Here is a 17,831-nt window from a genome sequence, read left to right as displayed (position 1 = left end):
TGGATCAGCACTCACTCACAAATACAAGAGGTAACATGGTTAACAGGCATTGAAGTCACCTCTCTCTTCCAGGCAGAATTTGGGTAAGGGTAGTAGATATAACCTCTAAAAGTACAACTCATTCCTGATAACACATCCCAAATGAGCCACCAAAGGTAAAATATAGTGATAATCTTAAAGAGATGGTGATCAGCCTGCACACCAAACTTGGCCTTTTGCTCAAGGGCTAGCAGTTCATAGAGTCTTTTCATCTATTTATTCAATATTTCCCAGTTAGCATTATTTTGTCATATATATTAGCCTCACCAGAGTATTGACAAATAATCAATGCTACTTCATTGCAAACAACTACGCTAAGGATAGAAACTTATTTTAACTAGGTAATTAAAAACAATTATCATACACGTAAAAGGTGTGTTCAGAAAACAATGGCAATTTTAGTTTTTTTAATGAAAAAAATACATTTATTCATCTATGTACTTTAAATTTGTCACCTTGAAAATAGTCCCCATTAGATATTATGCAATTGTGACAGCACTTCTTCCAATCCTGGAAACACTTCTCATACTCGAACTTCGGGATATCCTTGCTCTGTTAGCAATTTCTTTTAATGTCATCTATGTTTGTAAAATGACGGCCCTTTAAGGTTCTCTAAATTTTTGGAAAAGGAAAAAAATCACACGGAGCCAAGTCTGGTGAATATGGAGGCTGGGGAATCATTACAGACTTGTTTTGGCCAAAAATTCATGATATAGCACTGAAGTGTAACCTGAAAATCGCCGAGCTCATTAAAACATATCTAACCTTAGCGGCTGCTACAGACAAAGTAAACAATGAATTTAGCTGAAAATTTTATCATACTTGAGGGGCATGTAACCCGACATAATAAAAAAATAGACAATCGGACTGTCCAAACCTGCAAAATTAAAAAATTCCCAATACATACTTTCTGCACATACCTCACATAAAAAATAGTTAAATGAGCGATGAACATGGAAAAAAAAATACTATGCCAATGGGTTGACATTACACAGAAACAAATGCAAAAACTTCCATTGATGACTTTGAACTGAACTCTACAAATAATTCAAATGAAGGTACATACCTCAATCTCACAGCGCTCTCCTTCAAAGCCAGGCTCACATTCACAGGTGAAGCCGTCGACTCGGTCAACGCAAGCACCATTTGCGCAAGGCGACGATGCACACTCGTTTACATTCTCCTCGCAGTCACGTCCAACAAGTCCCCTTGGGCAGATGCACTCATATCCTGCAGCATTGGCTGGCGAGAACTCCTTGTTGAAGATGGGTGGAAGGCTGAATGGCAGGTTGATCCTTGCCGTTTGGGGTGATCCATAAGAGACTGAACTCGTCATAGCCAGAATAGAATACTGACCACTTGACGCATAGAGGGAAACATTGGAACGCTGGAGACAAGTTCCACCATACTGGCAGGGTGAAGGCTCACATTCGTTAATGTCAATCTCGCAATTTTTACCTGGAAGTAAATGTCCAAAAATCTATGATAAAAACTATATTTGGTAATTTCCACGCCTTAATACGAAAGTCAGCTACCGAACATAGTTTCCACATTCCAGTGGCACCGACTCCATAAGGCCTGAGGGGCCCCGAGTCCCCTCAAATATTCGTTATGGGTGTGAGGAAAAAATGTGTCAGGCTAGTCGATTTTCCCCAGAGTGTCCAGATATCGAGATTCGAGTTGTCAGGGTTCTAATGTTGATCATATGACTCTTCTAAAATGCTTAATTAACTTAAAATTCACTACCTATAAAATTTACGGGGCAAGATCCCTGGTTTGGGCCCCCCAATATTTTTTGTAAGTCGGCATCCCTGACACACTCTATGTCAATTTCACGGTGATACATCAACCACTCTCTCAGTATTTGTACCTAGGCCAAGGTAGGAGGAAGGGGCGTATGGAATTTGTGTAAGGAGAGTGGGAGGGTGAACAAATGAACGAAGGCTGACAACAGAAAAAAGTCAACAAGAAGGGTGCGAGTGAAGGTCAAGATTTTGCCGCCAAGATTTAAAAAATTATAATATCACTATTGAAGAAAAAGAAAGTGCTGATACCTGTTGCTGTCAATGCCTCTGAAATATAAGACACTGACGAGAAGAAATATTCTGAAGGTAGGAAAGGAAAATTCTAATAAAAATAACTAGTCTAGATCATTACTGAGAAAAACAGCCAGCTGATGTGTAATGTTAATGCATTATTTAATTGACTGTATTGCAATGGTATGATTTGTTATGCAATTCATCAAGTTATGTAAGGCCCCTACCACTCTGCCTCTACCATTTTTAATCACATCCCTGAGGAAATTAAATCCCTCTCTTCACCTGCTGTGTTTAAATGGAGGGTTAAAAATATTCTATTCAGAAAGTGCTATTACAGTGTCTCTGAATACCTTGAAGACTCTGATATTGAAATGTATTTTTGTACGGTTTTTTCCTTTTCTGTATTTTTATTGTATATATATTGCAAATCTTGACGTAGCCATGCATTGTATTATGCCAACGGTGATAAATAAATATTATTATTATTATTATTTAAGATTCAATTGCCATTCATTAGTGGTGCACTCTTACATGACACCATACCAGTTAGCATCAAGAACTCTGGGACTACATATGCATCTCTAGCCACAAGTGGTTGTAATTTATTATTAAGTATCTAATGTACTCATTGATTGTTTATAGTGTAATTATTGTATGCTCTTAATCCACCACACCAACTTTATGCAAACAAATCTATTCCTTCTTTGTGGAAAATAACATCAGAACAAATATAAAATAACCAGTCATACAGTGATTGTGAATCACAAAAAACCTCTCGACTTTCTGCTACAAATTAAATAACTCACCTGTGTAGCCAGGAAAACATGTGCACGAGTAATCATTGATGTCGTCAACGCATGGGGCCCCATTGAGGCAGGGTGATGTCGGAGCACAGTCATCAACATTGTTTTCACAATGTTCCCCTTCAAAACCAGTTCCTGTGCAGTTACAAGTATACTCGTTCATGCCATCCACACATGTTCCATTGTTGAGACAGGGATTAGACTAAAATGAAGGTAAATTTGATTAAGAATTATCCATTGAAAAAATTTCAATTTATTGATTACTTGATTTATTAAATCAATTAATTAATCAGCTACATTATTTTATCTTCACTGACAAATTAAAATTTAAGTTAAAGAATGTGACATTTATTCCATTACATTTTAAGGCTAAATAAGGCATAGAAAAAAAATTGAAAACCTAGAACTAACCTCACAGTCATCAATATTTGTTTCACAGAGCTGCCCCGTAAGTCCTGCAGGGCAAACGCATGTGTATGATGCAATCTCATCAATGCAAGTAGATCCATATTGGCAGGGATTAGACTCACATTCATTGATGTTGGTGCCACAATCCTTGCCTGCAAGCAAAATAAACATTAACGATGATGTAACATGTAGTGAAGAGCCTCAAGAGATAGGCCTCTTTCCCGATTTCTCCCCACCTTCCCCACCCCCAGAAAACCAACCCTCTTTGGGGTATAAAATCTCGAGAGCCACCAGCTGAAAGATAGACACCAACCCTGGCCTCGCCTACCTGTCTCTGTGTTGAAGAGCCATCCCCCCCGCCATTTTTCTTTATTTCATTTTGATTTTTATCGCCTTTCCCCCCCTCATCTTAAAATGATGGCGTGTGATTTAGTATTTTAGGACAGGGTGTGCTTTCTATCAATAATTGTACTTAAGCTTAATGTTTTCTTTTTCTTGTAAATTCATTTTTGGGTGTTCATGTCTCGGTGAGAAACCATGACAAAAGACTGATTGGAAGGGAAGCTTCTTGTTTTCTTTTTCATAAGTTGTCATTGTTTTGTCGATTTAATAATTTTTGTTATTATCACAGGCCAATTTGATGCTCAAAGCAAAGAAAGATATTGAACAATTTCATGTGTTTTATGCATATTTTGCCGTGTTTTTCTGCATTAAATATTTGGTCGAACTCGGAATCTATGTTGTAAGCTCTTGTTCTTTTGTGTACCCCAATCATCCCAGCAAGCCTCCCCACATAATAACTTCCCCTTCCCCTCTTTTCCCTCCCCTCTCTTTCCCCCTATCCCCAACTGACCAACACTACCTTTCCCACAACCAACCGCCCTGTCACAGAATTACATTTTGGACAGAGGACTGACAGATTAGGCCAATTGGACAATTAGAATTGGAATAAAACTGACTGAGGCATGCGAGATGTATTGGACAGAATACATATTGGTTGAAGAAAACGAGATAATAATATTTCCACAAGTTTTACTTGGGTACTATGCATGTTAATTGCTAGGTACTGCTCCTTGAGAAACTACTGCTTTACATCTCATCTGAAGAAGGGAGTATGTACTACACTTGAAGTGCCCTCCACAAAGCACTCAAGTAGAGATGGAGTAGTCTCTGAATAATTTTTGCCACCTCTATAAGATTGACAAACCATCTACCCAACCTGATCCTGATATTCATAAATTATTCTCAGGTGGTCATTTGCACCATGAGGCGAAGGGTATGGAAGGAAGGGTGGAGAGAAGCCTTGCATCAGCATTGGCTCGCTCCCATCAAAATGAACCCAGGAAACCACCACTTTACGTCCCATCCAACGGACAGAATATTGCACCTAAAATATCCTCCACACAACTTTCAATCAAGGATCATGTGACCACTTAAGAGTCTACCACCTCTGGGATTTGAACCCAGGCCTACAGGATGTGAAACCAACACACTAGCCATCACACCAACCAGATCCCCATACAGTGTTTTGCATGTTGGATAACTAATTCCATGCCAACACCTTGGTGGTGGCTTGCAGGATATTATGTTCAAGAGGATAAAGTAATGTTATGTACAAAAGTATGCAGATATATTATTTTTGCAAAAATATTCATAGTTTTCCAAGAACTGACATGGATGGAAATAGCATCCTGTATATTTGTATGTTGAATGCCAAAAGCACTTAGAACCATCATTAATGCTTAAAAATACCAAACTTTTAGCTAAACACTAATGCATCAAGATAAATTAGCCGAATTAAGATATAACAGAATAAAATAACATGCATTCGTAAGTACTAGAATCTGAGAAGTACAATTATCATGTATAACAAAACAAACCTGTATAGCCAGGGGTGCAAATGCAATTGTATCCATTAATTTTATTTTCACAAGTGGCTCCATTCCGGCAAGGTCTTGAAAGGCATTCATCAAAGTCTAAGTCACAGTGATCTCCAGAAAAGCCAGGGCGGCAAAAGCATTGGTAACTACCTGAAATGGAAAATTCTCGATGTAAAAATTGGCTAAAACCTTATTAATGCTGAACTCTAAGGACAATTGTATTTTTTTTAATTACTACGGATTTAGAATCAATATTACTTCATATCAAGTGATAAGTAAAAAAATCGAACGTTCACGTTCTAAAGGTGGTCATACTCACAGAACTCATACTTCAGTAATTCGATAATAAATAGTGTGGTTTCCTATTATTTTTTTATTGCCTAAATTGAAAGATTATTACTCCTGGACTACGTATTTCACACTTTTAGATTTTTTAATGACGACATCTATTTTGCGCGATTAAATGAAAAGTGAAAAATTTCAAGCATGCGAAAATGTGACAGCTAAGTAAGTATGAATACTGAGAAAAGCCCGTGTGACATCATTCTAGTTCTGGCTGCCACCTTGGTGCAAGGCTATGAGCGCCGCTACGATGCAGGCTGCTCGCAGGTAACAGAGTACCCTGCTAGCAGGTAGTGCTTGGCTTAAATAAGGATTATTAATACCCTATCAAACGAAGGAAACTTTCCGACCATAGGCAATTTTAATAAGTTATTATTGAGAGATGTTTCCCTGAATTCTATGCCTCATGCATTCATTGGTAATCTCAGATCATGTAAAACTCCAGACTACTCGTATAGCATCTAGGTCCCTGTGACGTCACAAGGTGTGGCATCGCATGGCCGCCAATCTGGCCTTTTTCAAATGAGGTTAAAATTGACCATTAAAATTCGTCTAACCTGGGATTTCTAAAACCAAATAATTTGTATATTATGAGTACACTAATGGAGGGTAATCAATCGCAATCAATTCCTTTCTTTTTCTTTAATGAAGGAAACTATCCTATTGCAATGTATCCTTCATCCATAAAATATCTTTCAATGGAAAATGAAAGAATAAACTCAGTTATGTTGACTAATATATTTGAAACAGCACGACCCGGGTTTCATATAATAGTTATACTGTCATATCTCTTTGTATTGAAAGTAAGAATTAAAATATGTTAATGCTGATGACTCCATGAGAGCAACACTAATAATAATGTCTGCACACTTTAAAATGCATGCGAGATTGGCTGCTCCTTTTCTCCTTGGACTGCCTGTTGCATGATGAAATTTAGATTTTACATACATACTTTAATTTTTAAGTAATTGTCAATTCTTTATTTAATTAAAGGTTTGCAATAAACGAGTAAAGCATTACTAATCACGTAATACTATAACCTTCAATATTTATATGACTAAAAAAACAAAAGAATTCCGATGCTCCAGTTTGATGCAATTGCTAGTGACAGTTGTGTCAGGATTTAGGAGCAGCATTGAAGTAGTATGACTGGCAAAGTGTTCAGCGCTATTTATTTTAATATTCATTTCTATTTAAAGTTGGTGGAAAAAAGCATATTTTAATAATGCAGTATTCGATATTCGAGTGAGGTACATATACGGAAAAGCATTAGGTATTCGATATTTGAATTAATTAAAAATGCTATTCCACCCACCTCTAGTAACACATGTACTACAAGTAAAAAATGCAAATTTCTCAGAGATCATTAGAGCATGACATTGCAAAATGAAAATTAAAAAACCCTCCGTGGAATGGGTCGATGAAAATGAGTAGAAACCAAAGCCTCGAAATCCCTTCACACAGTGATTCAACCCAAAGGCTGGCGTGGACTGGTGAGGATAGAGCTCACCCCAGACAAAGGTACATCTCCCTCAAAAAGGAATTTGAAAATAGCAAAGCAGTTCTATGATTTTAATGAGGAAAAAGACAGCATTCCGCCATATTATATCACAGATGATAGCTTACCTTCAGTATTCAGGCAAATTCCGTTATTACAAAGCTGTGTAGATATTCCACACTCATCAATATCACTTTCACAGTTGCGTCCTAAAAAATATTAATTATTAAATTAGTGGGGATATACATGAAAAAATAATGAAAATAATGAAACTAATTTACATTCCATTATAATTTAAAATCAAATAAACCTTTCTTTGCTGTTATTTGGTGACGACGAATTTCAAAGCACTATATGGAACAAGTGACTATGCATGCAGTCATGCACATGGGTGCAAAGATACATACACCAAGGATGAAGTTTGTCATTAAAAAATATTTGGCTTAGCTTGGTGCGTATATACATTTTAGCACCCGTATGTGTGACTGCATACAAAGTCACTTGTTTCATGCAGTGCTTTTTCAACAGCATAGAGTGAAAAGGAAGAATAATTACCAGTATAACCAGGTGGACAGATGCAAGTGTAGTTTGTCACGCCATCACGACAGGTCCCATTATTTTGGCATGGCTTCGAGAGGCAGTGGTCAATGTCAACCAAGCAGTTCTCTCCTGTGAACCCTTCAGGACATTTGCATTCGTAACCACCAACACCATCAACGCAGACTTTATCCGATGGACAACTAGCTCTGAGGCAATCATTAACATTATTTTCACAGTGAAGGCCTTCAAATCCTGCAAGTAAATAAAAATACACACAGTATAAGTAGAGTTTTCAATACCTTCAACATGCATAAAAATTGGTGTACAAAACAGGAGGAGAGGAGCTGAGGATGAGGAGGTGAATGAAGGAATTTTTTAAAATCAACGTCATCTCCCTAGAAGAAGCCAGAACCAATGATCATTTGAGTTTTTTCTTTCCATGAACCTATATCTGGAGTATGCTCCTATACGGAAGTGAGGCATGGACAATGACCGCAGCGGAGAAAGCAAGGATAGAGGCCTTCGAAATGTGGTGCTACAGAAGAATGATGAAAATCAAATGGATCGACCGAGTTAGTAACGAGGAAGTCCTAAGAAGGGTAGGAGAGAAGAGAAGCCTCATGAAAACCTTAATAAGAAGACGGAACAACCTCATAGGCCACATCTTGAGACATGATGGCCTGATGAAGACAATAGTCGAAGGACAAGTGGAAGGCAAGAATGGAAAAGGAAGACCTCGAACAAAATATATGGAACAAGTAAAGAGAGATGTGAAAGAGAAGAAATACGCAGGTGTGAAAAGATTAGCTGATAGGAGAACTGAGTGGAGAGCTGCATCAAACCAATCCTAGGATTGTTGACCAGTGATGATGAATTAAATCTTTTAACAGTTGTGTAAAAAAAAACCAGGGGTTTAGAAACAAAATTCTATCATTTTAAGAGAGAAGTAAAATAATCAAATATTTATGTTCTAATGGTAGTGATGCTCACAGAATGCATGTTTCAGTAATTCGATAATAAATTGTTATGTATCTTATATCCATAAAATATCTTTATCATAAGGAAAAATGGAAGGAATTTAAAAAAAATCAACATCTCTCTAAAAGAAGACAGAACCAATGATCACTGGAGTTTTTTCTTTCCGTGAATTAAATTACTGAAATTAAGTATATAATTATTATCAAAATATTTTACCAATAAAGGTAGGTTTGCACGAAGCTTTACGAAGCATTCCGGTAGTCTCCCCTATCCTCATGATCTTCCCTCTTCAAATAAAAGTAAGGCCTACATCCTTGCATTCCATTTAAATCCTATTCACTTCCTTCCTCTCCCTCGTTTACCCAACATTCTACACTCTTAACACTGTTTTCAACATGCCCTCCCCGCTAAGTACTCGCTCCATCCATACCTTCTGTCTTCTCTATATTGCATCCTGAAGCTGCCTCTCCTCATACATCATGTCTATCACTTTGTTGTTCCTTCTCCTCTCCGTCCACTTCACCATCTCCATTCTTCTCCACACCCAAAATCTCGCTATGTGTACTTGCTCCATCCAAATCTTCTGTCTCCTCTATCTCACCAAGGAGCTGCCTCTCCTCACCCATCATGTCCAACACTTTTTCGTGCCTCTTACATTCCGTTCACTTCACCTTCTCCATTCTTCTCCACGCCCACATCTCGAAAGCTTCCAGTCTTCTCTCGCCCTCCTTCCTAAGTGTCCATGTTTCTACACAATTAAGTGCTACACTCCAGATCAAACTCTTCAACAACCTTTTATTTACACATTCAATGTGGGCCCGATCTTCATTAAAGTCGTCAAAATCGGCGGTTAAAATAAGAAAGAAATATAGAGGGAGGTTTCTGCACCATAACTTCCGTTCAAATACTGCTTTTAACAAACGGCGCACACGGTTCGAAAGAGGGAAGCTTGCTGCAGGCCATACACACGATTGGAAGACTCGGAAGGGGATATTAGTCACGTACGGAGGTGGAGAAATGGCTCCCGGCCCGACCGGCAGAGCATGTCAATTGACGTGCTCCGTATCTCGCCTTGGACGGGACCACGTCAATAGGGTGGTTTCCTATTATTTTTTTATTGCCTAAATCGAAAGATTATTACTCCTGGAGTACGTATTTCACGCTTTTAGATTTTTAAATGACGATATCTATTTTTCGCGATTAAATGAAAAGTGAAAATTTTCAAGCGCCCGAAAACGCGACGCGTAAGTAGGAATGATGGGAAAAAGTCCGTGCGACGCATTTCTGGTCCCCCCTCCCGCCTTGTGAGGTGACCTTGATCGAGGCTCAGAGCGCTGATAGGACGCAGGATGCTAACGGGTAGCTGAGTACCTTGCTGGCTGGTAGCGCTTGGCTTAAAAAAGGTTTATTAATACCTTATCAAACGAAGAAAACTTTCCGACCTTAGCCAGTTTTAATAGGTGATTATTAAGACATGTTTCCCTGAGCTCTGTGCCTCATGCATGCATTGGTAACCTCAGACGATGTATAACTCCTATCTTCTCATATAGAAACTAGGTCCCTGTGACGTCACGTGGAGTGGAATCGCATGGGCGCCAATCTGGCCTTTTTCAAATGAGGATAAAATTTGACCCTTGCCATTCGTCTAAACCGGTATTTCAAAAACCAAATAATTTGTGTATTATGAATACACTAATGGTGGGTAATGAATCGCAATCAATGCCTTTCGTTTTCTTTGATGAAGGAAACTACCCTATTGACACGCTCCGCACTGAATGTTTTAAACTCTTAAAGAACGATCCTCTGATGAGCTCTTTCCTGTTTATGAATGCCTCCTTCGCTAATGCAATTCTCTTCCTGATGTCCCTACTGCTGTATCCTTTTCCCTCTAATGTGCTGCCCAAATACATAGATGAAGTGATCTACCAGCTCAATTTTTCTCCCACCTATTTTTACCTCGAGTCTCACATTCCTAGCTCGCGATGCTTTACAAAACCATAAAACCTTGGTCTTCTTGTGATAAATCCTCATCCCACACTCCTCGCAAGGCTCGTCTATCGCATCCACTTGAGCCTGAAGCCCCCTCTCTGAATATAATTAAATAATATAATTAATTATAAGTGTAGATTTAGCTAAGAGTAGATTTAGCTTACCTGGGGCACATTCGCAGTAGTATTCTCTCCGGGAGCGTTTGGTGACACATGTTGCATTGTTCTGGCATGGAGTGAAAGCCGCACATGGATCAAATTCACGCTCACACCTCTCTCCCATAAATGCCTGAGCACAGTTACAAACGTAACCGTTAATTCTATCTTCACAAGTCCCACCATTCAAACATGGAGATGATGCACACTCATCAATGCTCACTTCACACATTTTGCCTGAGAAAATCATGAGAAAAAATATGTTAGAACACGTCTCCAATGCTCAGCCTCATTTCCAATCAACAATTTCAACAAACTTTTTACAAAGTCTAATGAAAATTAAAACAGGAAAATTTTACCTGATTAAAAAAAACAGGAATGGGTGTATCATAAGTTTCACTATGATTGATCAATCACTGAATCATTTCACACAATTTCTTGATTAAATGGAATATCAATAAATTTTACATTCATCCTTCCCCAGTTTTTATTGAAAATTGTTCTCAATTCGGTAATTAATTCCCATTTTAAGTGAATAAGTCTTCACCCAATCAATGCATTAAAAACTAAGTTTTAAGATTTATTCGTATGAAACAAGTAATTTTTTTCAAAAAATCATGAACAAACATTGAATTGCACTAATACTATACTTGGGCAAGCAGAGGCGATAAAACTACAATACCTTGCAAACTAACCAAAACCCAATCAATTAAAGCATGACATGCAAATAGATATCATGTGCATTAAAATATACAGTAAAGTACAATAATAAATCTGTAACAACAAGTCCAGGGTAGAAATAGATGAATACAAAAATCATGCAACCTTCAATACCTACCAAACCTTGTATACCTTTCAAAAACCAAAGCACCAATAGCACAATAAAGGCATGCAATGTAGAAGATGCTCACACCAAAAGATTAAAAAAGTACATAGTCATGCCTCAACATAAAACAAAGAAATGAACAAAACAGTAGGAAAACAGAATATTCCATAACCATATTTATAGGAGACATAAAGTGTTTAAAATCATAAATATAAATAAATTTGTTCTGTAACAATTCATTCATCATACTTGGATTTAATAGTTCAATAGTGGAGACTAAATTCTAATTGAGTCGGATAAATTTTGGTCTTTGTCTCATGAATCACAACATTGAAAATTTACACAGCATTAGTAGGGGAGAAGAAAGAGCAAAAAAGTTCTCTCTGAAAAGATAAAACAGCAGGAAATGTAATATGAATGCGAACATAGGGAGAATATGACACTATATTACCAACATTTTGCACGTTAAGATGGGATATACAGGGAATCATACACTTGCAACATGCATTTAATAAATTGTATCTTTAATCATACAGCCAATAACCTGAGGTTAATCTCACACCATAATATATATAAGCTCATATTTTTTTATTTCACACTGATTATAGAGTTTTTTTCTCCAATTAAACTGCAATACCACATTTTCCATCTTCAACAAGCAACTGCAAGCTCAAGTACCAAATTTCAAATAGGTACACTGAAAAAACATTTATATTAAAGAGCTTACATCATTTCAAACAAATATTAGCACATGTATTTATACCATCACAGATTAACAAAGCGTTGAATGCCCAGTTAGAGCTTGATACCTACAGCCACACCTAGTTAAATGCCTTTTTTTCACAGGCACTGCCATCAGAAATGTACACAAGTTTGAAAGGGATTCATGATTGAAATCCACGATTAGTTACTATACCTGTAAACCCTGGAAGGCAGGAACATGAAAAGGAGTTTATAGAATCTGTACACGATGCACCATTTCTGCATGGATCTGATTGGCATTCATTCACATCAAGGTCACAGTTTGACCCTATCCAACCAGGCTCACAAGCACAGTAGTAGCCTCCAGTCTATCAGCAATTGCGTGAAAAAGTTTTACCATTAAGAAATAAGGAAATATTACCTCAAAAACAAAATAATGACCGTTTTTTACGATTACATTTTAGGTAGGTGATGAAAATAATTAACAATTAAGCTAAATACAACAACGGATGAAGTTCGCCATGAAAAAATACCTATTTCACTTAGCCAGGATTCGAACCCAGATCTCCCGATTGCCGGTCAGGTCCCCTACGAAAAAACTGTATAAACCTGCATAAAATTTGTATACATTCTTATACAATATTCATGGCAATGTGTACACAATGTTTATACAGGTTTATACAATTTTTTTAATGGGGGTGTGTTAGCCAGTTACACCACCAAGCCATCTTCTCAGAGCAAACTTCGGGATGGGTTTTACCGAACAAAAGATGTTGACGTCACAAGTCCACACTGTGGCACATGTGGCAAGGGTCGTGCTTACTAAGCCACTGTCAGGGTGAAAAACTCTTATTTTGTCGCAGACCAGCAACAAAATAATGACCCTCGCCACATGTGCCACAATGTGGACTTGTGACGTCAACATCTTGTTTGGTAAAACCCATCCCGAAGTTCGCTCTTAGAAAATGGCTTGGTGGTGGAACTGGCTAGCACACCTGACCGGCAACCGGGAGGTCCCCGTTCGAATCCCGGCTAAGTCAAATATTTTTTCATGGCGAACTTCATCCATTGGTGTATTTAACTTTGCACCCATTCGCGTGACTGCGTACAAAGTCACTTGTTCCTGCAGTGCTTTAACAATTAAGCTGCCAAAAAAATCGAAGACCAGATGCTAAGACATATTAGTGACCAATTACCATTAATGAAAGTAATTGAAATGATAGACATCTTGGGCTGCCAGCATTCCATGGAACAAAAGGAACGTGGCTCTTTTTCAAAGGATTTTTTTCTATGTAAGTGCCAACAAAGTTTACAACGATTTGCTTGGAAAATTAGATTGGAACACCCACGTAGCTTTAAAAAACTGACAGCATCATTGAAAAAGCAGCAATATTATAAATCATTTAAATTTGTTACACAAGGATAGCTTTGACAGGGCTATTCAATAGCTTTTTTTAAATGTAAGATGTGACAGTTCATACAGGTAGTAGAAATAATAAAGTGTTTCTTTCATTGTGCTGACTGAAACCAGAAATAGGCAAAGCCTTCACTATAATACAGTGGGGACAAATAGAACTAAATTAGGTCCAAGAGAAATGGGACTCCAAACAGATAATAAACTCCCGCACAATTTAAAAAAATCAATGTGAGTCATTGGTATCCTTTAAAAGGAAGTTGAAGGCATTCCTACTTGAAAAGAACTATTATTCTGTAATGGAATACCTGACAGACTCCACATTCTAGTGCTTCATTTTCATGTTTTGAAAATATATTATATGTGAAAATACATACTTGTACATAATATTTCAACTATATGTTTCTACTATACGTTTCTTGTGTATTGTATGAATCTCCTTGAATTGTATGAATCTCCTTCTCCCTTTTTTTTTGACGTGTCTTATATCTTCAAATATAATATAAAATAAATTATTATTATTATTAATATTGATATGCTTTAAAAATCCTAATTAAAAGAAAAATGTTGTAATGAATTGAAAAAGCAAGATTTATGTTTTCAAAAATTTCCAATATTTTTCACTAACTGACAATACATACATAAATTTGGATTCCAAACTGAACTTTTAAAAAGTTCCAGGGATAGATCACAAAGTCCCCTATTTTTATGAAGAGTTCCATGCTAAAATGCTGATTCAGGGGCTAATTTGAACAAATTTTCCAGGACCACTGAGAGGTTACGGAATACCCCCACAGAATGCTTCATTAGGGGTTTCTCCATAGTATGACTGTTGGCCCCCCCAACATAAAACTTTTAACTTCGCCCACGTTAGACGGTCTAAAAAACTTTTATTCACTTCAATTCTCCATGTAAACCTACCTTAAACGATATAATACTTTCACAATAAAAGTGAATTAAAACTAAATGGTAGAAGCATGGTAGATGTTCAAGTAAGCTTACATAATCTTTGCAGGATGTAGAATGAAGGCATGGATTGGCTTCACAACGGACTAGAGCCTCGCATGTTCTTCCAGTAAAGTGCTCGGGACAGACACAAGTGTCTCCAAGACATGTGCCCCCGTTCTCGCAACCTCTTCCCAAAGCACCGCATCTTCCAGGACCAGCATTCTGCAGGTGCAGCAGTCCAACGGATGAAGTCACAACACCATTTGCCGAACGACTGGCCGAAGATGGCCTTATGTTCCCTATTCCAGCTGACCTAATACCAGCCATCTTATTTCCACAGTCTGCTCCTGTAGTTTTTTTTACAATGTTTTCAAAGAGATGTACCATATTTATCTGAATATAGTCTTCCCCTTTTTTCAAAAATGCCCATGGAAAAAGTAAGATGAGGAATCTATTCCTATATTTATTTTCATTATTTTTTTTCAAAACTGAAGCCTCAAAATTGGAGAAATTTGCAAGTGGAGAAAATTGCAAATTCAATCAAATTGAAATTGCCCTGTTAGCATAAGTGATAACATAGAATATAAATACTTGTATTCCAGAAATATGATATCTAATGACCAATTGGATTTGGCATTTGCATTAGATATGACATCTTTCAAGAGATAGCATACCTACCTCAGAGGGGGACTATATTCAGAGAAATACGGTATTTGGTTCAAGTATGCTCACAGAATAATTCAGAATTAAAAACATTTAAATCAACAGAACTTATTATTTTCCGGAGAAATTGGTACAGAGTATCTACCTTTCTCTGATGTGGTATGTCATTAAAGGGTGAATGCTACAATCACATATAGCGTATGGAAAATGAAACAATTGAAAGAGCCAAATATTACAATGAGAAATCAGTGAGAGGAAACTACAGTTGATACAAGATCTTTAGGGAGGTCATAAAAAATCTGACTGGAGAGCATTTAAAGAAGCCTTTTCAAATATTTTAGCAAAAGCTATCATTGAACCTAGCAATGGCAAGGTCCAAAGAAGCCTCATTGGCACCTACTTTTGCATTTTTTTGCATTTGCAACAAGTGAAGAAAAATTGCAAATAATTTTTGATCAAATTGAAATTGCCCTATTAGCATAAGTGATAACATAGAATATACATACTTGGATTCCAGAGATATGACCCCTTTCAGAGATAAGATATCTATTGACAAATTGGATTTGGCATTTACATTAGATATGATATCTTTTAAGAGATAGCATATTCATAGAAGTCATGATAATCTATGTATATGTTGTCAGTATGTAAGTGCGCTGGCTGGGTGGAAACTAATGACTGTATTTTTTAGGAGAAAAAAATATAATTCATGCATGTAATTACTTTACACTCCCTTGGCCATGGAATTCTTTAAAAAAAAACAATAATCATCAGTTCTAATGTTGGGATAATCAAAGGCTTTTTTGAGCTCTCCAGCCAATCTTCTAAATGTGCTTCCTATGGACAATCACAAAAAACAGCAACACATCACACAACGCAAAGAAAGGACATATTCACACAGAAATGAGAAGGGAGATTACAGGCATGCACTGAAAAACTTCACTCACAAGCTCCAAATATGAGAAACGAACTGACACATAAATTTACCACCTAGAATAAAAGTTGTTAAAGTAACGATACCATGATAACTACAAATGTGCATAACTTTCCTAAATGTGAGTTAAGAAGCTTGATACATTGGGCAAGGCTTGCAGCCACCTACCTGTAAATCCAGGAGGGCAAACGCAGATCTGAGCTCCGTCTAAATCAGATGACGATCCAGGATATGTGTAGCATGTTCCACCATTGAGGCACGGAGTTGTAGAGCATGGAACTCCCTCAGTACAGTTCGGAGGGACACCTATGAGTTGAGATTTGATTGAAGAGATGTATGTATAAGTGATGGGTGGAATTCCAATTTGGACAATATTGACTGATTTGAATGGGCAGCCACCATACACGATACATTAAAATAAAACCATTCAAAGAAATTTCTATTTTGCACTTATTAAGAGTCTGCCGAAAAATAATAAACTGGACGAAAGTATTCAGAAGCACTGATTACTGTATTTGATGGCATATAATATACACCAGCATATAAGATACACCCTCATTTCTGTGTGGCACACACAAGAAAAAAAGTCTGTGTGAAGGTGTGGTACCTCAACAGCTTAGGTTAATTCCTTTCAGGTCTTATACTATTGCATAAATGGAAGTGAAATATCTGTTCATAATAATATGTACAATACAACGTTCGGGGCATGCTTCAAAAATAGGCCAAATTTTTAACACGGTTACCATTACATTTGGGGAGCAAAACTCAGGGTTGAAACAAAATCGGAAGCAGAACTACTTTGAGTAGAAACTAAAGTTAACCTCGAGGATGAAACGAAATGCAGATAATGTTTTGCACTGGAGGGACCATGCACTTCACCTTCGAAGAGTTTAGTTTCGATCCACGCACCGCGTATGTAGTATGGTTGAATGAAGTAGAGGTTCGGCCTACCGCCATTAGATGCATGGGGCACTCATATTTTTACCACTAACAGGAGAACGGTGAACGCAAACATGCTATTCCATTTTCAAGCTCAATTTTTCAACCTCTCTACACGTATGTCACACGTAATGGGTAGAAACTATTTCCTCTTATCCCCCTCCACTCAACTTCTGGGATCGAAAGTTAACCATGAGCGGCGGAGTTTTGATTGATTTAGTTTCATTCCCAGGAGGAAAGTTTTGTCCCGGGTCGAAACTAAACTCCTTGATGATTTTAATTTTGTGCGGGAACGATACTAAACCTACGCCTCTTATTTTTGTTTCCCTCCGGACCAAAACGAAACATTTTGCTTTCATTTCACTTCCCAGCCCTGGATTAGCCTGAGTGAACAACCTGATTTTAGAAGTAAAAACGATGGAGAACATGAGAGAGCATTTTACCTAAATATCCTGGCATGCAGACGCACTGGTATGTTCCCACACCGTCCAGGCACATGCTGTTGGGGTACGGGCACAGGGGAGATTGGCCCAGAGGAACTTCACACTCATCGATTTCAATCTCGCAAGTCACCCCTCTATATCCAGGTGAGCAACGGCACTCAAAACCTCCAACCAAATCCAGGCAGATTCCAGCATTTTGACATGGATGTGAGCTGCATTCCTCAAGGACCTGTAGAGAAAAAATTAAAATGATTTGATTGATACTCCATCCTGGGGGCAGCCTCGCAAGAT

The 17,831-nt window shown here is 37.6% G+C and overlaps 1 protein-coding gene across 5 annotated transcripts in view; it reads right to left on the bottom strand.

Annotated features, from left to right (window-relative positions):
- Window positions 1-17,831, bottom strand: part of LOC124169827 (protein crumbs) — a 278,415-nt gene that overhangs the window by 40,406 nt on the left and 220,178 nt on the right. For 3 of the 5 annotated variants that reach the window (XM_046548608.1, XM_046548610.1, XM_046548609.1), the window contains exons 10-20: window positions 17,541-17,769; window positions 16,327-16,464; window positions 14,616-14,908; window positions 12,414-12,567; window positions 10,681-10,908; window positions 7,565-7,801; window positions 7,138-7,218; window positions 5,170-5,319; window positions 3,293-3,441; window positions 2,885-3,083; window positions 1,106-1,497 (exon numbers count right to left, since the gene is read on the bottom strand). In XM_046548608.1, coding sequence (XP_046404564.1) covers window positions 1,106-1,497; window positions 2,885-3,083; window positions 3,293-3,441; window positions 5,170-5,319; window positions 7,138-7,218; window positions 7,565-7,801; window positions 10,681-10,908; window positions 12,414-12,567; window positions 14,616-14,908; window positions 16,327-16,464; window positions 17,541-17,769 — 2,250 coding nt within the window. The remainder of the gene's footprint in view (window positions 1-1,105; window positions 1,498-2,884; window positions 3,084-3,292; window positions 3,442-5,169; window positions 5,320-7,137; window positions 7,219-7,564; window positions 7,802-10,680; window positions 10,909-12,413; window positions 12,568-14,615; window positions 14,909-16,326; window positions 16,465-17,540; window positions 17,770-17,831) is intronic. The other 2 variants (XM_046548612.1, XM_046548613.1) reach the window with 1 other exon arrangement.

Source organism: Ischnura elegans, chromosome 12 (genome assembly GCF_921293095.1).
Source record: "Ischnura elegans chromosome 12, ioIscEleg1.1, whole genome shotgun sequence".
NCBI lineage: Eukaryota > Metazoa > Arthropoda > Insecta > Odonata > Coenagrionidae > Ischnura > Ischnura elegans.
This window is presented reverse-complemented; position numbering and strand designations above follow the sequence as displayed.